This window comes from Salvelinus fontinalis, chromosome 19, assembly GCF_029448725.1.
Source record: "Salvelinus fontinalis isolate EN_2023a chromosome 19, ASM2944872v1, whole genome shotgun sequence".
NCBI classification, from domain to species: Eukaryota; Metazoa; Chordata; class Actinopteri; order Salmoniformes; family Salmonidae; genus Salvelinus; species Salvelinus fontinalis.
Window position 1 is genome coordinate 4,313,701 of NC_074683.1, and position 27,709 is coordinate 4,341,409.

Consider the following 27,709-nt stretch of genomic DNA (forward strand, 5'->3'; position numbering starts at 1 on the left):
AAAGACCATTAGAATGAAATATGGACAGAGTCCTTATAAAAACATTTTTTATGTATTACGATATGAAAGCACAATTTACAGCAGTTTATTCATTGTTACATACACATATGATCTTAAAAACCGAGTAACCTTCAAGTGAAGACTTCTTGATTAATCTAATATTCATATTTTGATTTCACATAACTACAAGTTGCATGTCTTAGTATATCTTTTTTCTTTCTTTATTGCAGCTACCTGCAGTATTTCACTATCACTTAAAAATGAAAAAGCAACACAATTTTGTTTTTTGTAGACTTTTGTAGACATGCCATATTCTCACATATAAAAATCTGATATTTAATGTGAAAATAATTGAATAAACGAAAAGTATTTGTGAACATTGAAATCCACACTGTATATATGTGTCGGATCATTTATTTCTGGACATTACTCTTTGTCTTGGTGGCTAAAATTAACAGAAAAGTTCAAAAGCACAGTCTCGTAAACGTGCAGAAATCCCTCCACATACCATTGCTCAAACTCTTATGCAACACTTTCCAATGTGGATGGCTGAACAATACTTGTTGCACATACAGTACAGCAAAAATACACCCTTAGTTTGGGATTATGAAGATGTGTTCTCTGAAAAGGGCAGACTAAAGGTAGAGACTTCTGCTCTGCCTCTGGCTGTGAGTTAAACACAGTGGACTGATTCTATGGTGTCACTGAGTTGAGCAGTTTAAAAGATGGCAGCGTCTTCCTCTTGACAGGCGCCTGAGGTCAACACCACGTTGTCCAGCCCAATCTCTCCCCTAACTCCATTCCCACGCTCAGCTTCAAAGATGATCTGCAGAATGAGAGCAAAGATTTTGATGAGATGTTTTGGAAATTGGGACTTGTGTAGTGTATCTTGTTTGCCTGGACAGTGGTCATAGTGGCAAGTGTGGTGATTAAATTAAAAACCTCTCTAAACATTGTGCTAGTAAATACGGCAATCATAGAACATACAGTGTATTGGTAAAGTACTCAGACCCCTTGACTTTTCCACATTTTGTTACGTCACAGCCTTATTCTAAAATTGATTGAATTGTTTTTCCCCTCATCAATCTCACACAATACCCCATAATTGTGTGATACCCCAAAGCAGAAATATACAAACCAAAATATTAAATTTTCAGTTGAAGTCAGAAGTTTACATACACTTAGGATGGAGTCATTAAAACCTGTTTTTCAACCACTCCATAAATGTCTTGTTAACGAACTATAGTTTCGGGAAGTCGGTTAGGACATCTACTTTGTGCATGACACAAGTAAATTTTCCAACAATTGTTTACAGACAGATTATTTCACTTATAACTCACTGTATCACAATTCCAGTGGGTCAGAAGTTTACATACACTAAGTTGACTGTGCCTTTAAACAGCTTGGAAAATTCCAGAAAATGATGTCATGACTTTAGAAGCTTCTGATAGGCTAATTGACATCATTTGAGTCAATTGGAGGTGTATCTGTGGATGTATTTCAAGGCCTACCTTCAAACTCAGTGCCTCTTTGCTTGACATCATGGGAAACTAAAAAGAAGTCAGCCAAGACCTCAGAAACAAATTTGTAGACCTCCACAAGTCTAGTTCATCCTTGGGAGAAATTTCCAAACACCTGAAAGGTACCACGTTCATCTGTACAAACAATAGTATGCAAGCATAAACACCATGGGACCACGCAGCCATCATACCGCTCAGGAAGGAGACGCGTTCTGTCTTCTAGAGATGAACGTACTTTGGTGCGAAAAGTGCAAATCAATCCCGGATTAACAGCAAAGGACCTTGTGAAGTTGCTGGAGGAAACGGGTACAAAAGTATCAATATCCACAGTAAAATGAGTCCTATATCGACATAACCTGGAAGGCAGCTCAGCAAGGAAGAAGCCACTGATCCAAAACCGCCATAAAAAGCCAGACTACGGTTTGCAAATGCACATGGGGACAAAGATCGTACTTTTTGGAGAAATGTCCTCTGGTCTGATGAAACAAAAATAGAACTGTTTGGCCATAATGACCATCGTTATGTTTGGAGGAAAAAGGGGGTTGCTCTTAAGCCGAAGAACACCATCCCAACCGTGAAGCATGTTGTGGGGGGTGCTTTGCTGCAGGAGGGACTGGTGCACTTCACAAAATAGATGGCATCATGAGGGATGAAAATTGTGTGGATATATTGAAGCAACATATCAAGACATCAGTCAGGAAGTTAAAGCTTGGTCGCAAATGGGTCTTCCAAATGGACAATGACCCCAAGCATACTTCCAAAGTTGTGGTATAATGGCTTAATGACAACAAAGTCAAGGTATTGGAGTGGCCATCACAAAGCCCTGACCCCAATCCTCTAGAAAATCTGTGGGCAGAACTGAAAAAGCATGTGCGAGCAAGGAGGCCTACAAACCTGACTCAGTTACACCAGCTCTGTCAGGGGGAATGGCCCAAAATTCACCTACTTCTTGTGGAAGGCTACCCGAAATGATAGACCCAAATTAAATAATTAAAAGGCAGTGCTGGCAGTGCTACCAAATACTAATTGAGTGTATGTAAACCTCTGACCCACTGGAAATGTGATGAAAGAAATAAAAGCTGAAATAAATAATTCTCTCTACTATTATTCTGACATTTCACATTCTTAAAATAAAGTGATGATCCTAACTGACCTAAGACAGGGACTTTTGACTAGGATTAAATGTCAGAAATTGTGAAAAACTGAGTTTAAATGTATTTGGATAAGGTGTATGTAAACTTACGACTTCCACTGTACATAAGTATTCAGACCCTCTACTCAGTACTTTGTTGAAGCACCTTTTGGCAGTGATTACAGCCTCAAATCTTCTTGGGTATGAGGCTACAAGCTTGGCACACCTGTATTTAGGGAGTTTATCCCGTTCTTCTCTGCAGATCCGCTCAAGCTCTGTCAGGTTGGATGGGGAGCGTCTCAGCACAGCTATTTTCAGTTCTCTCCAGAGATGTTCAATCGGGTTCAAGTTGTCTTGGCTGTGTACTAAGGGTCGTTGTCCTGTTGGAAGGTGAACCGTCACCCCAGTCAGAGGTCCTGAGCGCTCTGGAGCAGGTTTTCATCAAAGATCTCCCGGTACTTTGCTCCATTCATCTTTCCCTCGATGCTGTCTAGTCTCCCAGTCCCTGCTGCTGAAAAACATCCCCACAGCATGATGCTGCACCCACCATTCTTCACTGTAAGGATGGTGCTAGGTTTCCTCCCGACGTGACGCTTGGCATTCAGGACAAAGAGTTCTTGGTTTCATCAGACCAGAGAATCTTGTTTCTCATGGTCTGAGAGTCTTTTAGGTGCCTTTTGGCAAACTCCAAGCTGGCTGTCATGTGTCTTTTACTGAGGAGTGGCTGCCGTCTGGCCACTGTACCATAAAGGCCTGATTGGTGCAGAGATGGTTGTCCTTCTGGAAGGTTCTCCCATCTCCACAGAGGAACTCTGGAGCTCTTTCAGAGTGACCATCGGGTTCTTGGTCGCCTCCCTGACCAAGGACCTTCTCCCCCGATTGCTCAGTTTGGCCGGGAGGGAGGGGGGGAGGGGGGGGGGGGGCAGCTCTAGGAAGAGTCTTGGTGGTTCCAAACTTCTTCCATTTAAGAATGATGGGGGGCACTGTGTTCTTGGGGACCTTCAATGCTGCAGAAATGTTTTGTTACCCTTCCCCAGATCTGTGCCTTGACACAATCCTGTCTCGGACCTCTACGGACAATTCCTGCGACCTCATGGCTTGGTTTTTGCTCTGACATGCACTGTCAACTGTGGGTTCTTTTATAGACAGGTGTGGGCAGAACTTTCCAAATCATGTCCAATCAATTGAATTTACCACAGGAGGTCTCCAATCAAGAAACATCTCAAGGTCAATGGAAACAAGCTTGATCAATGGAAACAAGCTGCACCTGAGCTCAATTTTGAGTCTCATAGCAAAGGGTCTGAATCCTTACAGTACCAGTCAAAAGTTTGGACACACCTACTCATTCAAGGGTTTTTCTTTATTTTTACTATTTTCTACATTGTAGAATAATAGTGAAGACATCAAACCCATGAAATAACACATATGGAATCATGTATTAACCAAAATAAGTGTTCAAAGTAACCACCCTTTGCCTTGATGACAGCTTTGCATACTCTTGGCATTCTCTCAACCGACTTAATGAGGAATGCTTTTCCAACAGTTTTGAAGGAGTTCCCACATATTTCTTTGCAGCAATTCGACCATGAAGGCCTGATTCACGCAGTCTCCTCTGAACAGTTGATGTTGAGATGTGTCTGTTACTTGAACTCTGTGAAGCATTTATTTGGGCTGCAATCTGAAGTGCAGTTAACTCTAATGAACTTATCCTCTGCAGCAGAGGTAACTCTGAGTCTTCCTTTCCTGTGGCGGTCCTCATGAGAGCCAGTTTAATCATAGAGCTTGATGGTTTTTACGATTGCACTTGAAGAAAATTCTTGAAATTTTCCAGATTGACTGACCTTCATGTCTTAAAGTAACGATGGACTGTCATTTCTCTTTGCTTATTTGAGCTGTTCTTGCCATAATATGGACTTGGTCTTTTACCAAATAGGGCTATCTTCTATATACCACCCTACCTTGTCATAACACAACTGATTGGCTCAAATGCATTAAGATGGAAAGAAATTCCACAAATGAACTTAAGGCACACCTGTTAATTGAAATGCATTCCAGGTGACTACCTCATGAAGCAGTTTTTATTTATTTGTTTTTATTTAACTAGGCAAGTCAGTTAAGAACAAATTCTTATTTACAAAGACGGCTTAGGAATTCTCTGGTTGAGAGAATGCCAAGAGTGTGCAAAGCTGTCATCAAGGCAAAGGGTGGCTACTTTGAAGAATCTCAAATATATATATATATATACTTTTTTGGTTAGTACATGATTCCATGTGTTATTTCATAGTTTTGATGTCTTCCCTATTATTCTACAATCTTTAAAATAGTTAAAAATAAAGAAAAAACATTGAATAAGTAGGTGTGTCCAAACTTTTGACTGGTACTGTATGTAAAAAAAGGTATTGCTGTTAAATAAATATATATAAATTAGCAAAAATCCTTAACACCTGTTTTCAATTTATAGTTATGGGGTATTGGGTGTAGATGAGGAAAACAATTAATTCAAGAATAGCGCTGTAATGTAAGAAGGGGTCTGAATACTTTCTGAATGCACTGTACCATTATCCGCTGACATTGTCAGCATTCTATGTGTCCTTTATCATTCTAGGTGTTTGAATGGAATGGTAACTTACAGATTCTGGGGCCTGGTTCTTCCAGGCCACAGTGAGCAGTTCTGTCTGCCACTCCTGGTCTTGGCTGCGGCTCTGCTCCCACACCGGGTAGGCATTGTTGTTCAGCAGCACCCGCAGCGAGCCCACCTGGTTTCCAGTGACGCGGTAGTTGAAGGTGAGGCAGAAGCTCCCCTGTTTGGCCCGGTCACTGAGGAGTAGTTTTAGCCTAGCCTGGTCCTTCTTCTCCCCCAGAAGACCACTCATAGCCATGTAGTACTCCATACCTGGGGGTTAGGGATCAGGGAGTGGACACAGGCTGATCAGTGATAGTCGTTAACGTATTACTAACAGCTATTTGGGAATACATAGATTAAGCACAGCAAAGATGTGCCTGTGTTTCCAAGATGGCGTAGCAGTCGGACGTGTGTTTGTCTTGTCCTGCGTAAATAGTCCTCGTATTTTTCGTATACATTTCGTATATATTTTAATTTCACTTTCCATCTAGGAACTGAATATACATTCCTGCAACCCGCCTCACCCAATGTGGTACGGATCTGCTATTTTTTTATACTTTAGAACCGTAACCCCAATCAGAAGCTAGTCAGATAACTAGCTACTAGCTAGTAGTCAGTTAGCCACTGCTGCGGTCTTCACCCTTAACTCGGACACCAGCCAGCTTCAGCTCGGGCCAATACCTGCCAGTCTGCAGGCGCGATATCAACCCAGAGCATATAGGACTGCTTTTTCTCTACCACATCACCGGATTCCTGACGCAAGCTCTGGACAATTACACCGGATCATCGTAGCTAGCTAGCTGCAACCGAGTGGCTACTACTGGCTAACACCTCTGTCCCGAAACAAGCACCAGTTAGCCTTGAGCTAGCCTCGAGCTAGGCCCATCTGCCGGCTAGCCGAAGAGGTCTACCAGCGAATTCTTGGGCTACAATACCTCTTTTGCCAATTGGACTGGACCCTTTATTGCCGAAACGGAGCCCCGCCGATCCATCACGACTGGTCTGCCGACGTAATTGTCCGAGGTGGTTTCAACAGGCTTTTCCATTGCAACGTTTCTGAATACCCATCTGCTAATTATTAGCTGTCTTATCGTAAGTAAGTATAAGTATACCGGACAATTTTTTTCTTTTTTTTCTTGGGTCACTATATCTATTTTGCCAATTGGATCGATCCCCTCTACCACACGGAACCCCACTAATCTACCGACGGAAACGCACGAGGTGACAAAAAAAATTAAAAATAAAAATACACCTCCATCCTATGTTATCTTGCTACCGATAGCCAGCTACCCGGCCAGCTGTCTGGATCGCCGTGACCCCAACCAACCTCTACTCACTGGACCCTTATGATCACTCGATTAAGCATGCCTCTCCTTAATGTAAATATGCCTTGTCCATTGCTGTTCTGGTTAGTGTTTATTGGCTTATTTCACTGTAGAGCCTCTAGCCCTGCTCACTATATATCCAACCTTTCAGTTCCACCACCCACATATGCGATGACATCACCTGGTTTCAATGATGTTTCTAGAGACAATATCTCTCTCATCATCACTCATTACCTAGGTTTACCTCCACTGTATTCACATCCTACCATACCTTTGTCTGTACATTATTCCTTGAAGCTATTTTATCGCCCCCAGAAACTTCCTTTTACTCTCTGTTCTAGTCGTTCTAGACGACCAATTCTCATAGCTTTTAGCCGTACCCTTATCCTACTCCTCCTCTGTTCCTCTGGTGATGTAGAGGTGAATCCAGGCCTTGCAGTACCTAGCTCCACTCCTATTCCCCAGGCGCTCTCTTTTGATGACTTCTGTAACCGTAACAGCCTTGGTTTCATGCATGTTAACATTAGAAGCCTCCTCCCTAAGTTTGTTTTGTTCACTGCTTTAGCACACTCTGCCAACCCAGATGTTTTAGCCGTGTCTGAATCCTGGCTTAGGAAGCCCACCAAAAATTCAGACATTTTCTTTCCTAACTACAAGATTTTCAGACAAGATAGAACGGCCAAAGGGGGTGGTGTTGCAAGGATTGCCTGCAGAGTTCTGTTTTACTATCCAGGTCTGTTCCCAAACAATTTGAACTTCTACTATTAAAAATCCACCTCTCTAAAAACAAGTCTCTCACTGTTGCCGCCTGCTATAGACCACCCTCTGCCCCCAGCTGTGCTCTGGACACCATATGTGAACTGATTGCCCCCCATCTATCTTCAGAGCTTGTGCTGCTAGGCGACCTAAATTGGAACATGCTTAACACCCCAGCCATCCTACAATCTAAGCTTGATGCCCTCAATCTCACACAAATTATCAATGAACCTACCAGGTACCACCCCAATTCCGTAAACACGGGTACCCTCATAGATATCATCCTAACCAACTTGCCCTCCAAATACACCTCTGCTGTTTTCAACCAAGATCTCAGCGATCACTGCCTCATTGCCTGTATCCGTAATGGGTCAGCGATCAAACGACCTCCACTCATCACTGTCAAACGCTCCCTGAAACACTTCAGCAAGCAGGCCTTTCTAATCGACCTGGCCGAGGTATCCTGGAAGGATATTGATCTCATCCCGTCAGTAGAGGATGCCTGGTCATTTTTTTTAAATGCCTTCCTCACCATCTTGAATAAGCATGCCCCATTCAAGAAATTTAGAACCAGGAACAGATATAGCCCTTGGTTCTCTCCTGACCTGACTGCCCTTAACCAACAGAAAAACATCCTATGGCGTTCTGCATTAGCATCGAACAGCCCCCGTGATATGCAACTTTTCAGGGAAGCTCGAAACCAGTATACACAGGCAGTTAGAAAAGCCAAGGCTAGCTTTTTCAAGCAGAAATTTGCTTCCTGCAACACAAACTCAAAAAAGTTCTGGGACACTGTAAAGTCCATGGAGAATAAGAACACCTCCACCCAGCTTCCAACTGCACTGAAGATAGGAAACACTGTCACCACCGACAAATCCACTATAATTGAGAATTTCAACAAGCATTTTTTTAAGGCTGGCCATGCTTTCCACCTTGCTACCGGTCAACAGCACTGCCCTCCCCTCTGCTACTCGCCCACGCCTTCCCCATTTCTCTTTCTCCCAAATACAGTCAGCTGATGTTCTGAAAGAGCTGCAAAATCTGGACCCTTACAAATCATCCGGGCTAGATAATCTGGACCCTTTCTTTCTAAAACTATCTGCTGAAATTGTTGCCACCCCTATTACCAGCCTTTTCAACCTCTCTTTCGTGTCATCTGAGATCCCCAAAGATTGGAAAGCAGCTGCGGTTATCCCCCTCTTCAAAGGGGGGGACACTCTTGACCCAAACAGCTACAGACCTATATCTATCCTACCCTGCCTTTCTAAGGTCTTCGAAAGCCAAGTCAACAAACAGATTACCGACCATTTCGAATCCCACCATACCTTCACCGCTATGCAATCTGGTTTCAGAGCTGGTCATGGGTGCAACTCAGCCACGCTCAAGGTCATAAACGATATCTTAACCGCTATCGATAGGAAACAGTACTGTGCAGCCATATTCATTGACCTGGCCAAGGCTTTTGACTCTGTCAATCACCACATCCTCATCGGCAGACTCGACAGCCTTGGTTTCTCTAATGATTGCCTCGCCTGGTTCACCAACTACTTCTCTGATCGAGTTCAGTGTGTCAAATCGGAGGGTCTGTTGTCCGGACCTCTGGCAGTCTCTATGGGGGTGCCACAGGGTTCAAGTCTTGGACCGACTCTCTTCTCTGTATACATCAATGATGTCGCTCTTGCTGCTGGTGAGTCTCTGATCCACCTCTACGCAGACGACACTATTCTGTATACTTCTGGCCCTTCTTTTGACACTGTGTTAACAACCCTCCAGGCGAGCTTCAATGCCATACAACTCTCCTTCCGTGGCCTCCAATTACTCTTAAATACAAGTAAAACTAAATGCATGCTCTTCAACCGATCGCTGCCTGCACCTGCCCGCCTGTCCAACATCACTACTCTGGACGGCTCTGACTTAGAATATGTGGACAACTACAAATACCTAGGTGTCTGGTTAGACTGTAAACTCTCCTTCCAGACTCACATCAAACATCTCCAATCCAAAGTTAAATCTAGAATCGGTTTCCTATTCCGCAACAAAGCATCCTTCACTCATGCTGCCAAACATACCCTTGTAAAACTGACCATCCTACCAATCCTCGACTTCGGTGATGTCATATACAAAATAGCCTCCAAAACCCTACTCAATAAATTGGATGCAGTCTATCACAGTGCCATCCGTTTTGTCACCAAAGCCCCATATACTACCCACCACTGCGACCTGTACGCTCTCGTTGGCTGGCCCTCGCTTCACACTCGTCGCCAAACCCACTGGCTCCAGGTCATCTACAAAACCCTGCTAGGTAAAGTCCCCCCTTATCTCAGCTCGTTGGTCACCATAGCAGCACCTACCTGTAGCACGCGCTCCAGCAGGTATATCTCTCTGGTCACCCCCAAAACCAATTCTTCCTTTGGCCGCCTCTCCTTCCAGTTCTCTGCTGCCAATGACTGGAACGAACTACAAAAATCTCTGAAACTGGAAACACTTATCTCCCTCACTAGCTTTAAGCACCAGCTGTCAGAGCAGCTCATAGATTACTGCACCTGTACATAGCCCATCTATAATTTAGCCCAAACAACTACCTCTTTACCTACTGTATTTATTTATTTTGCTCCTTTGCACCCCATTATTTCTATCTCTACTTTGCACCTTCTTCCACTTCCAAACCAACCATTCCAGTGTTTTTTTACTTGCTATATTGTATTTACTTCGCCACCATGGCCTTTTTTATATTTTTATTTATTAATATATTTTATTTGCCTTCACCTCCCTTATCTCACCTCACTTGCTCACATTGTATATAGACTTATTTTTCACTGTATTATTGACTGTATGTTTGTTATACTCCATGTGTAACTATGTGTTGTTGTATGTGTCGAACTGCTTTGCTTTATCTTGGCCAGGTCGCAATTGTAAATGAGAACGTGTTCTCAATTTGCCTACCTGGTTAAATAAAGGTGAAATAAATAAATAAAATAAAAAAAGAGCAACTTCTGGAAGATAGATTCAGATGATCATGTGGATAATAAAATATTTACCTTATTGGTCATTGTATAAACATATATGCATCTACAAGGCAAATATAGGAGGTAGAAATACTATTAATGCCCCATTAGCATTATGCTATGTACCGTTTTCATGGTAGGACACGCTCCAGTCGACGTTATCGTCCTTGTCCTGCACCCACTCACAAGCACCCTGATCAAAGTTGCAGTCCATGAGGAACTCTGGAAGGCACAGACAGATGTCAACGATTCACAGTAATTAGAAAGGTATTATTTATTACCCACCTTATGTCAACAACTTAACCAAGGATTACCTTCCTGGGCTGGAGTTATTTCAATCTCTTTGACTTCTGTTGGAGGACCAAATACCGACTCAAAGTCCTCTGGAACTGCTTTGGGAGAGAGAGAACTCCGTTATGATATGGTCCATCAAATGTCAAGATAATGTAGTTCACTTCTGCTGAAAGCACAAAAAGACCAGACATAAGACATATTGAAACAGGATATTAACCACCTTGATTAGTGTGTATGTATAACCTTGTCTAAACAGTTATGAATGCTTAATATTGCTCTATCAAAACAAGCCATTTCAGATCCAAGCATTCTTCTGAAGATATGTGGTCCATGGAGATCATCCAGATGATTATGCAGTGGAAAGATTTCCCATCATAAAACAAAAGCCAGTCAGGGAAGTGGAAGCCTACAAGTGGAAGCCTGCCCTGTTGACATTTAGGATATTATAACTGAAGCATCTTAAAGCTCTCCCAACAAACTTCCCCCTTCACTGAGTTGCTCTAGACAACCAGATGTACAGCGGCTTTGCTAATTGAACCTGCCCAGCCAGAGTGGGTTGGTGTTTGAGGGGATTTGAAGAGCTGATGACAGACTTTCTCTGTCAGGGAGTCAGGTCTGTTTGCGCAACAGCTGTTCTGGGGGATGATAATAAAAGGCTTGGAGTCTCTGCAACCCCCCCCCCCCCCCCCCCCCCCCCCTAGTGGATGGGGAGTAGAGGCGCAGGGAGAGCTGTGTGTATCCCAAGGCGCTCATATGGCGGCAGTGGAATTCCTCCATGGAGCTGATGAATGTCTCGGGGCCTGTCTCCTCTTGCTATTTGAGTCATCCTGACGAAGGCTCAGGCTGCTGTCTCACTTGTTTCCTTAAAGAGATCAACATTAGCGGCGAAAGGCAGCCTTGTTACTGTCTCACTGAGAGGCATACCATCACGTGTGATCCTTTGCCCACACTCATCTTAAGATGAAGAGCCAATAATAATAATAATAATCCTAGCTATCTAAACCAAATAGCTACAGAGGCAACTTAAAGGCATGTGTGTTTTATCCCAAGAGCTATGAACTCCACTGTTTCTGTTGTATCTATGTTGTATCTGCACAAAAGGATTGATTTGGCATGAAAGGCATATTTCATTGCTTTTATGCATCCTGGCCTCATTATACTCATCTCTATGCTACGGTATCTCCTCAGCAGTGGATGGCTCATAATAATGGCTGGAACAGAGTGAATAGAATGGCATCAATACCTGTGTTTGATGTATTTGAAACCATTCCACCCATTCCGCTCCAGCAATTACCACCAGCTCATCCTCCCCAATTAAGATGCCCCCAACGTCCTGTGTTCCTCATGATATGCCGGGGCGGCAGTGGTTAGAGCGTTGGACTAGAAACCGAAAGGTTGCAAGTTAGAATCCCCAAGCTGACAAGGTACAAATCTGTCATTCTGCCCCTGAACAATGTAACCCACTGTTCCTATTATTGAAAATAATAGTTTGTTCTGAACTGACTTGCCTAGTTAAAACTTCTTTGGGATAGGTGGGACGGCAGCATCCCACCTCGACAATAGCCAGTGAAATTGCAGAGTGCCAAATTCAAAAACAGAAATACTCCTAATAAAAATTCCTAAAACATACAAGTGTTATACATCAGCTGAAAGATAAACGTCTTGTTAATCCAACCGCTGTGTCAGATTTCAAAAAGGCTTTACGGTGAAAGCAAACCATGCAATTATCTGAGAACAGCGCCCAGCAGACAAATCATTACAAACAGTAACCAGCCAAGCAGAGGAATAACAACAATTCTATCGCTATTTCTGATTTATCACTTACCTTTGATGATCTTCGTATGCTTGCACTCACAAGACTCCATGTTACACAAAATGTTTGTTTTGTTCGATAAAGTCCCTGTTTATGTCCAAAAACCTCAGTTTTGTTGGTGCGTTTTGTTCAGTAGTCCATTGGCACAAAGCGCGGTCACAGCAGGCAGACGAAAAATCTAAAAAATACCATAAAAGTTTGTACAAACATGTCAAACGATGTTTATAATCAATCCTCAGGTTGTTTTTGTCATAAATAATCGATCATATTTCAACCGGACAATAGCTTCGTCAATAGAAAAGGAAAAACAAGAAAGGCGCGCTCTCGGGATCGCGCAGGAGACATCTCTGGATATATCCACTGGCCTCTCATTGAAAGTGGTGTTTCTCCCTAATTTTTCAGAGTAAAAGCCTGAAACAATGCCTAAAGACTGGCCACATATAGTGGAAGCCATAGGGATCACGAACTGCGTCATAAGTCTTTGAATGGTGGATAGGCTTTCAATGGAAAAACAGGCATTTCAAAACAATAGCACTTCCTGGATGGATTTTCCTCAGGTTTTCGCCTGTCATATCAGTTCTGTTATACTCACAGACATTATTTTTAACGGTTTTGGAGACTTTAGAGTATTTTCTATCCAAATCTAGCAATTATATGCATATCCTAGCTTCCTGGCCTGAGTAGCAGGCAGTTTACTTTGGGCACCTCAGTCATCCAAACTTCCGAATACTGCCCCCTATCCTAAAAAAGTTAAATAGAGAAAAATATATATTTATTTCCCACAAGTCAAATGAAATGATCTTCTCTCAAGGGTTTCTACTTGCTTTTCAACTTTCAGTTTCAGCCCATGGCCAGAGAAGGTTAGAGAAGTTATTCTGTTTGACAGTTTGACTGATGGCCTCAGTGCGTCCACCTCTTTCCCAGGCTTGGCTGTGTGGGATTGTCACACTGCTATTCAGCACAGCTGTTTTTCTGGCCTTAGTCTCCTTTCAATGGTCAATGGCAAATGACAGGGGTGAAACAGAATACTCTTTCAAACACTAGGACCAGATCTAGTTTATTACATCAACCAACATGCGTAGAGCATGTACTGAACTATACGCAGCATTTAACACACAGCATTTAACCAGTGGTGGAAAAAGTACCACGTTGTCATTCTTGAGTAAAGGTATAGATACCTTTATAGAAAGTTACTCAAGTAAAAGTGAATGTCAGCCAGTAAAATACTACTTGACCAAAAGTCTAAAAGTATTTGGTTTTAAATATACTTAAGTATCAAAAGTAAATGTAATTGCTAAAATATACTTAAGTATCAAAAGTAAAAATGTAAATCACTTACAATTCATTATGTTTTTAGAATTTATGGATAGTCAGGGGAACACTCAGAGATTATTTACAAAATATTAATTTGTGTTTAGTGAGTCCGCCAGGCCAGAGGCAGTAGGGATGACCATGTGTTCTCTTGATAAGTGTGTGAATGTGACCATTTTCCTGTCCTGCTAAGCATTCAAAATATATATAAATACCACCCAAAAACTACTTAAGGAGTACTTTAAAGTATTTTTACTTAAGTACTTTACACTAATGCATTTAACAGTAACTTAGTTCAACTTCATGGCTGAATATATTCACTCTCTTGCTACATCTTATTTAGGGTTGGAGGTATCACATAACACTGGAAGATCTTTTCTAGCATAAGCTAATGTCTTGTTGTCTTGTCCTCCAACCACATTAGCTATTTATACCTCACAGTATGTGTTGTATTTACAACATGTGAATCTAATATGTGAAAGAGGCCATTCTCTGCTTACCAGGGTTGGGCTCAATTAAACATTTTGGATTTGACTCCCATTCAAATCATGAGTTGAAATTCGAATTTAATTGCACATACCCCACAGGATGTAGAATTGGAGTTTGAGTGACAGGAAGTAGAATTTAATTCAGTTCATTTCAAAGAAATTCCACTCAGTCATAGAACATGACCGTTTAATTGAATCTGACTGGTCACACTGCCAGATACCAAAGAATATATCAAATTTCTCTGAAAACAATGTTCATATACTCCTTCAACTTTAGTGCTTAGAATAGCCTATTTTATTTCCACCAACCATTGCATTTATTTGGCTTCTTTTTAAAGGCATCTTGAGGGTTAAACTAATGCATTCTGGGAAATGTAGTATTTCCCTCATATTTAACAGAATTGAAGTGATTAATGAAATATAATTACTTAGAATATTTGCATACAGGTTTTCTTATGTTTTCCTTGAACATTCATTTCAACAGTTTCCCCAAAAATGATATGCACGTATATAACGACATGTTTGATGATTTACAGTATGTAGAATATTTATATTTGTATAGACTACACCTATATAATGAATAGAAAAGGGATTGGAATTTTATTGAATTTCACTGAATTAAATTTGATTTATTTTAATTCTAAATGTACTACTTCAATTCAAATTCAAGAATTGAACTAGAATTTGAGGCATTCTCAATTTAATTTGAGCCCAACCCTGCTGCTTACTGCGAATTAGCTTTCATTCTAAGCCATAGATCTACTCAGTGCCCAGAACATGAAGCAACAGGCTGAATCCTGACACACACTCAGGTCCAGGGCTTAGAACTGACCTTTTATTGTGGAATGGTAATCCTCAAGTTTACACTGCCTGACATCACATTGCAGCTTTGAGATGTCTTGAACAAGGTTAGAGTCAGAAGGGACTCAATCCATACGTTTAGTCCAGCTAACCGTGGATCTTTAAAGGAATCCAAAGCACTCCCCAGTCCTTGCTGTCTCTGAATAAAACTGTCAAGTGACAGCGGATCATCTGACTCCTATAGATAAAAATAAAAGCTCAGATGTTGTTTATACATAGTTTCCAAGACTTGTGTGCATGCATATGTTTGTATATCAAGTAGAACTGTGTTTGATAAGCGATATAGGTTTTATTGTATACCTCAGGTTTATGTCAAAGACACCTAATAAATAGTACCCTTCATTTTAACAACGACGATGAGTTTAACTCCCTGGCAGTTGACAAGAGATACATAGGACAGATAGATAAGACTAGACTTCCTTCAAGCAAGGCCAAGAAACCTGAGGCCAGCCGGCCGGAGAAATGTGAAGTCAGGTTTGGAAGGGGGGGGGGGGGGGGGGGGTGTAATTAGGCCAGACCTTAGACTCCATAAATTCCCCCTGTCTTGAGACATCTGTAAAATATGTCCAGAGAGGATATACTGTGGGTCTCTGTGAAGGCATGGGGGTAGCTAATAGAAAGAGTAGACAGATGTGCAGCAGGGTCATAGGGTCGTTGTAGGCTACACTAACCCTCACAGAACAGGGCATAGAGCAAAAACCCTGTGATCTAACCTAACTTTGACTGGTAGAGTGTTTGAGAGCATCCTGTTTAGTGTTCTATGATGCCATAGAACATGTGTAACCCTAAATATAACTGAGTGAAAAGAAGAGTATACATCACAAAGTTCTTGCCATTCCTATTTAGCTGACGCAAATGGGGGATAGTATTTCTGAATAACTATGAGTGCTACACGCCACCACAGCAGTAATGGTGTGTGAAAATCCATATGATCAGTGTTGGTGTAATCAGATTTGGGACCACCCACGATGGAAATAAATAGGGGGATTAGTGGGGAGGAGTTAGGGAAAGGAGGCTTACTGAAAACATCTCCTCTTGGATTGAGTTGGTTGTCCACATCTGCCTCCTCCTCGTCCTCTTCTTCCTCCTCCCCTACATTAGTGAAGTCCACCTGGCCCACCTTCTCTGAGCCACCGATGTAGGTCTCACCATCGTAGTCGAAGGGCTGCATACGTATCTGAGGGGGGACGGTCACCTGGGGCTCGGGGATGACATTCTTGATCTGCTCGTTGTCCAGCTTTCCTGGCAGTCTTGGTCTCACTGGGGAGTCTGGGATAGCTGCAGGAAGAAGAACCAGCTCAGACCTCTGGAACTACAATCACAGGTGGAATCTGATGCAGTTATACAAGAGTTTAGGCATAAATCCTGTGTTTATACAGCCATTATAGTTTATAAAGCCATTATAGTTTTTTAAAGCCAAAACGTGTCAGAGAGTATGTCATGGGAATTTTTCTAAATTACTTACCTTGTGTTTTTTATGTATTATTATTATTTATTTTTTATTGGCCCACCCACCAATGGATGGACAAAAATAAATGTTGTTTTTACATCTTTTAATTAATAATTAATCTATTGATGCTAAATCTGCAGAGCTGAGATGGTTGTATTCCCCTTACACATAACATTCTGTTGGCTGCAATATGGAATCGGCACATCGAAATTCTCTTCACAACTTTTTTGCAACCTCTATGGCACTGATGTCAACATTTTGGTCCTTAAAAACTGGTTTATTTTTCTATTCATGACAATTTTTTTGTGTGCCAATTTTTGTCTTTAATAAAGGGCAGACAAACAAGTTCCCACTCCACTAACCTTCTCCATTTTTTGCTGTAATCAGTTGGTTGTAAGTTTGGATAGAACATTTACATATATTTTTGTTAGCTGCACATGTGACATAACTCCACCTTTCCTATTCATAATATAATTAACAAAGATCATTTAAAAAAGGCGATATTTTGAAAAAGGTTCAATTTTCAGGCCATGTTTTAACAAGGGGTGAGCCATTCTTACTAATCTACTGGAGAACGAGTTCAGGTTTATGTATAACTTTTGTCTGACATGCTTTAAGTGAGGTTTAATGCTGTAATTTTGAATAATTTTTATCCCTCCAAACTCATATTCATTATATAAATAAGCATGTTTAAGTATTGTTTTTGATCGCATAATAAAAAATAAAAATGTTCGGCATAACCATAAGTAAATTGGTAAGCTGGGATATGACTAAAGACTTAATTAGACTTACCTTGTTCATTGAAATACATGTATTTCTTTTGTGTAAACATGTTGTCATAGACATGAAAGATGAGCACATAGAGTAGGACGACAGACAGGAATATCATACTCCATGCATGGGAAGCATGACAGCCAGCTTCAGCCATATATACTGTATGTGCTTGCAAAGTCTAAAATGGTTTCATGCTGACTTCTACATGGCAGATCAAGCTGTGTGTGGTGCGGATAGGACGTAGCCAGCCTTGAGCCATGAGAGAGGGAAGAAAGGGGGAGTTCACAAAGCAACAGTGGTAGGTAGGAGGGGGGTGGGGGACGCTGCAGGGCGAGGTGCGAACAGAGGAAGTGGAAAGCCTTGTTGCATTCCATACACATCTCACCATTGAGGAAATTATCATCTGCACTGCCTTTGTCTCCCTGGTCCCAGGAGCTTTGATAAAAGGGTTTGACTACAAAAACATAAAGGCATCTTTGTTTACACAAAGCCACGGCGCACCTATCATGTCATCTAGGCTACATCAGCTAGTGCCAACTGCCTGGTTCAGAGAGTGCACTGTGGCCCCTCTGCGACAGACAGACAGACAGACAGACAGACAGACAGACAGACAGACAGACAGACAGACAGACAGACAGACAGACAGACAGACAGACAGACAGACAGACATGCCTCTCAGACATGATATTTACACAGGTGTAATTTGAATCAGGGGCTCTCCCTGAGTAACATCTGTAGAGTGCAGGGGTTGTCTGAAAACAGGAAACTGGCTTTGGCAGTGCTGATGTTTCAAGAGCACAGTTAAAATATGCTATAGTGAAATAACTGTCTGAGAGACTTTTCACTCTTGTATCGGATATAAAAGCTGAATATACAGTTGAAGTCGGAAGTTTACATACAGTTAGGTTGAAGTCATTAAAACACATTTTTCAACCACTCCACAAATTTCTTGTTAACAAACTATAGTTTTCGCAAGTCAGTTAGGACATCTACTTTGTGCATGACACAAGTAATTTTTCCAACAATTGTTTACAGACAGATTATTTCACTTATAATTCACTGTATCACAATTTCAGTGAGTCAGAAGTTTACATACACTAAGTTGACTGTGTATTTAAACAGCTTGGAAAATTCCAGAAAATGATGTCATGGCTTTAGAAGCTTCTGATAGGCTAATTGGCATCATTTGAGTCAATTGGAGGCGTACCTGTGGATGTATTTCAAGGGCTACCTTCAAACTCAGTGCTCAACTGTAGACCTCCACAAGTCTGGTTCATCCCTGGGAGTAATTTCAAAATGCCTGAAAGGTACCACGTTCATCTGTACAAACAATAGTACGCAAGTATAAACACCATGGGACCACGCAGCCGTCATACCGCTCTGGAAGGAGACATGTTCTGTCTCCTAGAGATGAACATACTTTGGTGCGAAAAGTGCAAATCAATCCCAGAACAACAGCAAAAAACCTTGTGAAGTTGCTGGAGGAAACAGGTACAAAAGTATCAATATCCACAGTAAAACGAGTCCTATATCGACATAACCTGGAAGGCCGCTCAGCAAGAGAGAAGCCACTGCTCCAAAACCGCCATAAAAAAGGCAGACTATGGTTTGCAACTGCACACGGAGAAATGTCCTCTGGTCTGATGAAACAAAAATAGAACTGTTCGGCCCTAATGACCATAATTTTGTTGGAAGGAAAAGGGGGATGCTTGCAAGCCGAAGAACACCATCCCAACTGTGAAGCACGGGGGTGGCAGCATCTTGTTGTGGGGGTGCTTTGCTGCTGGAGGGACTGGTGCACTTCACAAAATAGATGGCATCATGAGGCAGAAAAATTATGTGGATACATTGAAGCAACATCTCAAGACATCAGTCAGGAAGTTAAAGCTTGGTCGCAAATGGGTCTTCCAAATGGACAATGACCCCAATCATACTTCCAAAGTTGTGGCAAAATGGCTTAATGACAACAAAGTCAAGGTATTGGAGTGGCCATCACAAAGCCCTGACCTCAATCCCATTGAAAATTTGTGGGCAGAACTGAAAAAGCGTGTGCAAGCAAGGAGGCCTACAAACCTGACTCAGTTACACCAGCTCTGTCAGGAGGAATGAGCCAAATTCACCCAACTTATTGTGGGAAGCTTGTGGAAGGCTACCCGAAACGTTTGACCCAAGTTAAACTATTTAAAGGCAATGCTACCAAATACTAATTGAGTGTATGTAAACTTCTGACCCACTGGGAATGTGATGAAAGAAATAAAAGCTGAAATAAATTCTCTCACTATTATTCTGACATTTCACATTCTTAAAATAAAGTGGGGATCCTAACTGACCTAAAACAGGGAATTTGTACACAGATTAAATGTCAGGAGTTTTGAAAAACTGAGTTTAAATGTATTTGGCTAAGGTGTATGTAAACTTCCGACTTTAACTGTAGTATATGCAGTATGGGAAAAAACACTGTCCGATTGTGGCCCCCTTGCACATCAACAACTTTTCTATCAAATGGTTTTTACTCTAAGAATGTTTTGATGATTGATGAGTAGTGAATCTGTTCAGGTCTCACCAGAGCATTCGAAGCCACTGCCACGGAAGCCTTGCTTGCACTTGCACTTGTAGGATCCCTGAGTGTTCAGACAGACTGCATGGTGGCTGCACTTGTGTGTGTTGGCCGCACACTCGTCATTGTCTGAAAAATACATTTACTGATTTGATATCTCCTCACAGATTGTTTTAAAGTAAATTGTTGTGTATGTGAAATGATTGTATACCTTACCTACACAGTCATATTTCCCACTAACATACGTCAGATCGTAGCCATTCTGGCACTTGCAGTAGTAGCTACCAAATGTGTTGACACACTGTCTGTTGTATGGGCACAGGTTCATCCCAGTTACACATTCATCAATATCTAAAGGCACAAGGGAGGAAGACGGACAGATTTGAATAAACATGGAATGACCGAGTTCTGTTTTCTACATTGAAGCATAGGGTTAAATATTTGGATCAATGTCAACCATCCCTGACTGACACTTTAGTTTAGCACCACAATGGGACAATGGCTCCCAATCCACTCAAGTAGTTTTGTGGGAAGAAACACTACCCCATGTTGTCCAACCGGCTGCTACAGATGATTAAGTTCTTATGTGAGAAGCCTTGAGATGGAGCAGGAATGTGAAACCACATAATGGAGGCTTCACAGAGCTTTACAAAGCTCCAACATGTTGACTCCTTCTGTTGTGTTCAGTAGCTGCTAATCTATGAGGTGGAGTGGTCCAGTGAGAACCAGCATAAACTCCTCATGAAGTGATATACTGCAGTGTCAGGGTTGGTGGTCCAAGGTGGTGGTACTCACCCACGCAGGACCTCTCGTCCGGCCCCAGCTGCAGACCTGCAGACGGGCAGAGACAACGGATCTCCCCCTGTACCTCCTCACAGCCATACTGACAGTGGGCCAGGGAGCACGTCCTGGAGTCTATACACACACTCACACAGGAAAGAGAACTTCTTAAACAGTACTGGTACAGTATAAAACGAACACCATTTCTTGAGTGAATAGCAGCAGGTAAAGTAGGGGTTACAGTGCCCACTCACTGGTACAGGAGCCATCAGGCATGAGGGTGTATCCGTTGAGGCAGTAGCACATGTAGCTGCCATGGGTGTTCATGCAGCGATGCTCACAGGGACGGGGCTTCAGGCCACACTCATTCAGATCTAGACAGAGAGACAGACAGTCGTCCTCAGTTATGTACTTCAGGGATATTTATGGCTATACTATATTAGCTTGTAATCAGAAATAATGCACCTGTGGCTTCTATAAGTCTGTTGGCTTCACCAGAGACATCAAACTTGAAAATTGTCCCATGGACATCATATCTTACATGGTCCCAGGGGTAACATATTGAATACATTTTAGGTTTCTCCAGATTAAGTATTCTATATAGCAGAAAATGTATAGTTTGGTATTGAAATATTGAGGCATCTGTAAAGGTGTCAACATGATGATCAAGTGATGTACAGTGCGTTGCGAAAGTATTCACCCCCTTGGCATTTTCCTATTTTGTTGCCTTACAACCTGGAATTAAAATAGTTTTTTGTCTGGGTTTGTATAATTTGATTTACACAACATTCCTACCACTTTGAAGACGCAAAATATTTTTTCTTGTGAAACAAACAAGAAATAAGACAAAAAAATGGAAAACTTGAGCGTGCATAACTATTCACCCCCCCAAAGTCAATACTTTGTAGAGCCACCTTTTGCAGCAACTACAGATGCAAGTCTCTTGGGATATGTCTCTATAAGCTTGGCACATCTAGCCACTGGGATTTTTGCCCATTCTTCAAGGCAAAACTACTCCAGCTCCTTCAAGGCAAAACTACTCCAGCTCCTTCAAGTTGGATGGGTTCCGCTGGTGTACAGCAATCTTTATTCATACCACATATTCTCAAATGGATTGAGGTCTGGGCTTTGACTAGGCCATTCCAAGACATTTAAATGTTTCCCCTTAAACCACTCAAGTGTTGCTTTAACAGTATGCTTAGGGTCATTGTCCTGCTGGAAGGTGAACCTCCGTCCCAGTCTCAAATCTCTGGAAGACTGAAACAGGTTTCCCTCAATAATTTCCCTGTATTTAGCGCCATCCATCATTCCTTCAATTCGGACCAGTTTCCCAGTTCATGCTTCGTGGGATGTTCAAAGTTTCTGATATTTTTTTATAACCCAATCCTGATCTGTATTTTTCCACAACTTCTTGCTCGTTTGTGCTGTTTGCTTAGTGGTGTTGCAGACTCTGGGGCCTTTCAGAACAGGTGTATATATACTGAGATCACGTGACAGATCATGTGACACTTAGATTGCACACAGGTGGACTTTATTTAATTAATCATGTGACTTCTCAAGGTAATTGGTTGCACCAGATCTTATTTAGGGGCTTCATAGCAAAGGGGGTGAATACATATGCACGCACCACTTTTCCGTATTTATTATTATTATTATTTTTTTTTTTTAAACAAGTTATATTTTTCATTTCACTTCTCCAATTTGGACTAGTTTGTCTATGTCCATTATGTTACATAAAAAATAAAAATTACAGATTGTAATGCAACAAAATAGGAAAAATGCCAAGGGGGTGAATACTTTTGCAAGGCACTGCATTAGGGGCTTGTGAAGTAGAGAGGGATAACTACAGAGACAGGCTACAAATCTGAGCTGCAAGTTGATCTCCATAAAGAGACCACTTTGGCTCACATTTCTCTGACCTTTGACCCTCATTCCATTGACTATAGTTAACCCACTGACCTTGATTGCATGTCTTTCCGGTGTATCCTTGGTAACACTTGCATTTGTTGGGGCCAACACACTCTCCGTGCTTGCAGCCATGTTCACACTGAGCTGGTAAAGCATTCAAGGAGAGAAATACCACCAGCGGCAATAAGAGGGGTTATGCAGGTTCACTGAGGTTCAAACATGCCAGGTTTACTATCCCAGAGGTAATTTAGTCCACATTTCTTCTGGTGCAGAAAATACCCAGCCACAAAGAATAACAAATGTGAAAACCCATTATTGTGGAGAACAATTTGAGTTCTTAAACTTGAGGTTTTCATTCATTGAATATCCATTTACAGTATACAATATTTTCATTCAACGAAACAAAGAAAAAGTTAAATTGATGAGCAGAGCTATACAAATAGATTTCTATTCACCATTCAAACAAGCAACATGACAAGGTCAAATACAGTACATTTTGACTAAACGTAACCACAGTTTGTTTTGTTGAGATACTTACCTTCACATTGTCCTTTGCTGTTCTTTTTCCAGCCATAGCAACACTCTAACCTCCTGCCAAAGCGACATACACCTGGTTGGCCACCGGCGGGGACTTGTCTGCGGACCCTATGCACATAAAGGGCAGGGGAAATAGGTGATACACAGCTCTACCCTGGATCTTTGGTTCCATTCCTTGAGGGGCAGTTGAATCATGATCATAACTTGATAATGGATTGCACAATAAAAACAAATACCCAAATAAGCACAACTTGCAGTAAATATGCATCAAATAGAGAAGATAATTGGATCACTAAATTAGTGTACCCCTCCCCCAAAGACAAACAACCCTAAACAGGTACTCCAAAGCACCCCAAACAACCCCAGGTGCCCCAAAATATACCAAGCAACCTCAAACAACCCCAAACAGGTACCCAAAAGTACCTGAAAGTACCTCCAACTTTTATAGATCTGACCCAGGAGAATGCAGCCAAGTAGTGAAAATATAGGTGGGAATCAGATAGTTGCGAGAATTTAAGCGTAAATGCATATTTTTATATTATTTACAGTATACATATTATCTTTGACAGATTCCCTGAGGCTCAAATGTTGATCAATAAGGCTTTTTTTCATTTCAAGTGCATTGTCCAATAAAATATAATGCACAGGCTTCATCCAGACAATGCATGCCTTGTTTATTTTTAAAAGCTCAGATATGGTGCCACACGGGGCCCCCCCAGGGGTGTGTGCTTAGTCCCCTTCTGTACTCCCTGTTCACACACGACTGTGTGACCACTTATGTATAGGGTACTTTGGGTTACATGTTACATGTTTGGGCTTGTTTGGCATACTTTGGGGTACCTGTTTGGAGTTTTTGGGTTACTTTGGGCAGTGTTTAAGTCACTTAACCTCGAGTCCGAGTTGAGTCCCAAGTCCATTGTGCTCGAGTCCGAATCGAGTCACGAGTCCCTATGGCTAAGTCCGAGTCGAGTCCAAGTCAGAGTCACCAATGGTCGAGTCACGAGTTGGGGTACTTTGGGGTAGCTGTTTGGAGTTGTTTGGGGTGATTAGTACAGTGCCTTGTAAAAGTATTCATCCCCCTTCGCATTTTTCCAATTTTGTTGCATTACAACCTGTAATTTTAATGGATTTCTATTTGGATTTCATGTACTGGACATACACAAAATAGTCCAAATTGGTGAAGTGAAATGAAAAAAATAACTTGTTTCAAAAAAATGCAAAAAAATAAAAATGGAAAAGTGGTGCGTGATTATGTATTCACCCCCTTTGCTATGAAGCCCCTAAATAAGATCTGGTGCAACCAATTACCTTCAGAAGTCACATAATTAATGAAATAAATATAAAGTCAACCTGTGTGCAATCTAAGTGTCACATGATCTCAGTATATATACACCTGTTCTGAAAGGCCCCAGAGTCTGCAACACCACTAAGCAAGGGGCACCACCAAGCAAGCGGCACCACCAAGCAAGCGGCACCATGAATACCAAGGAGCTCTCCAAACAGGTCAGGGACAAAGTTGTGGAGAAGTACAGATCAGGGTTGGGTTATAAAAAAATATCAGAAACTTTCAACATCCCACGAAGCATCATTAAATCCGTTGTTAAAAAATGGAAATAATATGGCATCATAACAAACCTGCCAAGAGAGGGCCGCCCACCAAACTCACGGACCAGGCAAGGAGGGCATTAATCAGAGGCAACAAAGAGACCAAAGGTAACCCTGAAAGAGCTGCAAAGCTCCACAGCGGAGATTGGAGTATCTGTCCGTAGGACCAATTTAAGCCGTACACTCCACAGAGCTGGGCTTTATGGAAGAGTGGCCAGAAAAAAGCCATTGCTTAAAGAAAGAAATAAGCAAACACATTTGGTGTTTGCCAAAAGGCATATGGGAGACTCCCCAAACATATGGAAGAAGGTAATCTGGTCAGATGAGACAAAAATTTAGCTTTTTTTGCAAAAAAAAAAGAAAAAGCTATGTTTGGTGCAAACCCAACACCTCTCATCACCTCGAGAACACCATGGTGGCAGTATCATGCTGTGGGGATGTTTTTTCATCGGCAGGGACTAGGAACCAGGTCAGAATTGAAGGAATGATGGATGGCACTAAATACAGGAAATTCTTGAGGGAAACCAGAGATTGGGACGGAGGTTCACCTTCCAGCAGGACAATGAAGCTAAGAATACTGCTAAAGCAACACTTGAGTGGTTTAAGGGGAAACATTTAAATGTCTTGGAATGACCTAGTCAAAGCCCAGACCTCAATCCAATTGAGAATCTGTGGTATGACTTAAGTATTGCTGTATGCCAGCGGAACCCATCCAACTTGAAGGAGCTGGAGTAGGTTTGCCTTGAAGAATGGGCAAAAATCACAGTGGCTAGATGTGCCAAACTTATAGAGACATAGGGAGACTTGCAGCTGTAATTGCTGCAAAAGATGTCTCTACAAAGTATTGATTTTGGGGGGATGAATAGTTTTGCACGCTCAAGTTTTCAGTTTTTTTGTCTTATTTCTTGTTTGTTTCACAAGAAAAAATATTTGCATCTTCAAAGTGGTAGGATTGTTGTGTAAATAAAATGATACAAACCCCTCAAAAAACTATTTTAATTCCAGGTTGTAAGGCAACAAAATAGGGAAATGCCAAGGGGGGTGAATACTTTCGCAAGACACTGTAGGACACATCCCCGGCTACTTTTTGGTGACATTTGACTTCAACACTTAGTCTAATATAGGTATCTCAAATGCATCCTTGCGGACACCCCAGCTAATTGTCACCCTAATAGCACTGTGGCAGTGGTTTGGAAAACTAACAGGCCAAATAAAATTCCCCCCGACTCCCTCCGATAGGAAGAAAAAGTGGGCTCTCTACTTACACTTAATCAGTCACTCCTTAAAGTCCTTACAGAGTTACATGAATAACTCAAGCAGGAACCTATTCCCTCCATTTTCATGACCCTCATCCGATTACACTTAAAGTGACCGTCATCAAGTCAGCACTTTGGAAATTATATGCATAGTGATTGAATTGCACATATATTTTTACTGTAAATTAAATTGGGATGGGATGTCAATCTGCTGCTTCCCCTTTCATTGCTTGAAATGTACCCTCAAGGATCATAAAATAACTTGAGCTTTTGAAGCACACATCTGGATGGGGAAACCTTCTGATCTGAGGAGCCCTCTAACCTCTAGCCCAGTGCCAAACTCAAATGGCCCAGATATTTGGCATTCTGGCGTTCCCCTCATGGCTTCCTAAATGCAGCCCTGGCTCAAGGGGACGGGAAGAATCTGAGACCTGGTAGAAATCAACCAGAATAGCCTACAGGAGGAAAGGGCTAGGGGCCCCTATGTGTGACAGGTGTCCTTCGGTGATTAACAGTGCCATGAGCAACATTTAGCTGACACAGCCCCCATACCTCACATAGTCCCTGGCCAAGGCGCAGACAGCCTGAGAGTGAGGACATGCATTGCACCAAAACACCACTTTTCCCATTATTACATATTGAAACCAACTGACATGCCTGTGATTGTCATTAGCTAAACTGAGTCACCCTGGATAAAAGTGTCTGCTAAATTACTAAAATGAGCTTGTCACATGTCTCATTAGTTAAAGTTAGGATCAGGCTACTGGTAATAGCAGTTCAATAAGAGGCGACTTCTACTTGAGCAATATCGCACGAGGGGGTGTGGTATATGGCCAATATACCATGGCTAAGGGCTGTTCTTATGCACGACACAACGCGAAGTGCCTGGATACCTCCCTCAGCCCAGGTATATTGGCCATATACCACAAACCCCAGAGGTACCTTTTGGCTATTATTAATTGGTTACCAATGTCATTAGAGCAGTAAAATACATGTTTTTCTTTGTTTTGTCATATACCACAGCTGTCAACCAATCAGCATTCAGGGCTCGAACCACCCAGTTTATAATACTGTATAAGTAATGGAATATAATGCATTTACAACCCTTACAACACACAGCTGTGTCTGCTAGTAGCTGCTAGGAGTGTTAGCTAGGGATGTGACAATTGCTTTTGCAGTGCTGTTCCCTTGACCCTGCAATGGAATGTCCATACTGAATGCTCTACTATCCAGATGAATCATACCAATAAACACTGAGCTTTACACCTGCTGCAGGCATCAGAGTGAACAGATACAATGACAGCAGCAAGAACTACATTAAACTGTATGAACATGTATATCTCTCTGACAATCGTTTCCTACAGCAGTACATAGGATTGATTGATTGATTGCTTACTTACCTGTTGGTGTCTGCACTTCCAGAGGAAACATAGAACAGGAAGAAGAGTGCACCGATCCAGCTGAGGGGCTGCATGTTTTTCACTGGGTACAGCTCACGTTCTCTCACTATCTCTCTCTGTGTTTCTCACAGAAGCTCTCACTCACTCTGTTTCTTGCTCGTTTGTGCTCTGCTCCTCCCAGGGGCTTGCTATTGCTCCATGCACTAACACAGGGGTCCCAGCCCAGGAACAAGTCCCAATTGAGTCTAGTGTTTCCCCACCACACACACTCCCCTCGAGTAAGTAGACTTTTCTCTCTCTCTTTTTCTCTCACT

General features: G+C 41.9%; 1 protein-coding gene across 4 annotated transcripts; it reads right to left on the minus strand.

Moving 5' to 3' along the window:
- Nucleotides 1-30: 30 nt before the first annotated feature.
- LOC129816168 (epidermal growth factor-like protein 6) lies at nucleotides 31-27,709 on the minus strand. 4 transcript variants are annotated; one of them, XM_055870408.1, is made up of 13 exons: nucleotides 27,396-27,709; nucleotides 23,136-23,242; nucleotides 22,649-22,741; nucleotides 20,944-21,063; nucleotides 20,705-20,824; nucleotides 20,126-20,260; nucleotides 19,916-20,038; nucleotides 17,738-17,806; nucleotides 16,149-16,406; nucleotides 10,676-10,750; nucleotides 10,488-10,583; nucleotides 5,283-5,545; nucleotides 31-826 (listed from the first exon to the last, which is right to left on the minus strand). In XM_055870408.1, exons 1-13 carry the CDS (start codon nucleotides 27,467-27,469, stop codon nucleotides 719-721), a joined length of 1,641 nt encoding a protein of 546 aa, XP_055726383.1. In that variant the 5' UTR covers nucleotides 27,470-27,709; the 3' UTR covers nucleotides 31-718. The 4 variants fall into 4 exon arrangements, with proteins under 4 accessions (XP_055726383.1, XP_055726382.1, XP_055726385.1 ...); XM_055870407.1 differs by having other exon boundaries at nucleotides 10,676-10,753; nucleotides 27,396-27,708; XM_055870410.1 differs by lacking the exon at nucleotides 17,738-17,806.

Bases quoted from the DNA above. Each gene is read 5' to 3' on its own strand.
- LOC129816168 (XM_055870407.1), bottom strand. From the start codon at position 27,469: ATGCAGCCCCTCAGCTGGATCGGTGCACTCTTCTTCCTGTTCTATGTT. The intron at 10,754-16,148 runs GTAAGCCTCCTT...TCTCTCCCAAAG, and splicing joins TCCAAGAGGAGATGTTTTCA to CAGTTCCAGAGGACTTTGAG. The intron at 10,584-10,675 runs GTAATCCTTGGT...TGTGCCTTCCAG, and splicing joins AATAACTCCAGCCCAGGAAG to AGTTCCTCATGGACTGCAAC.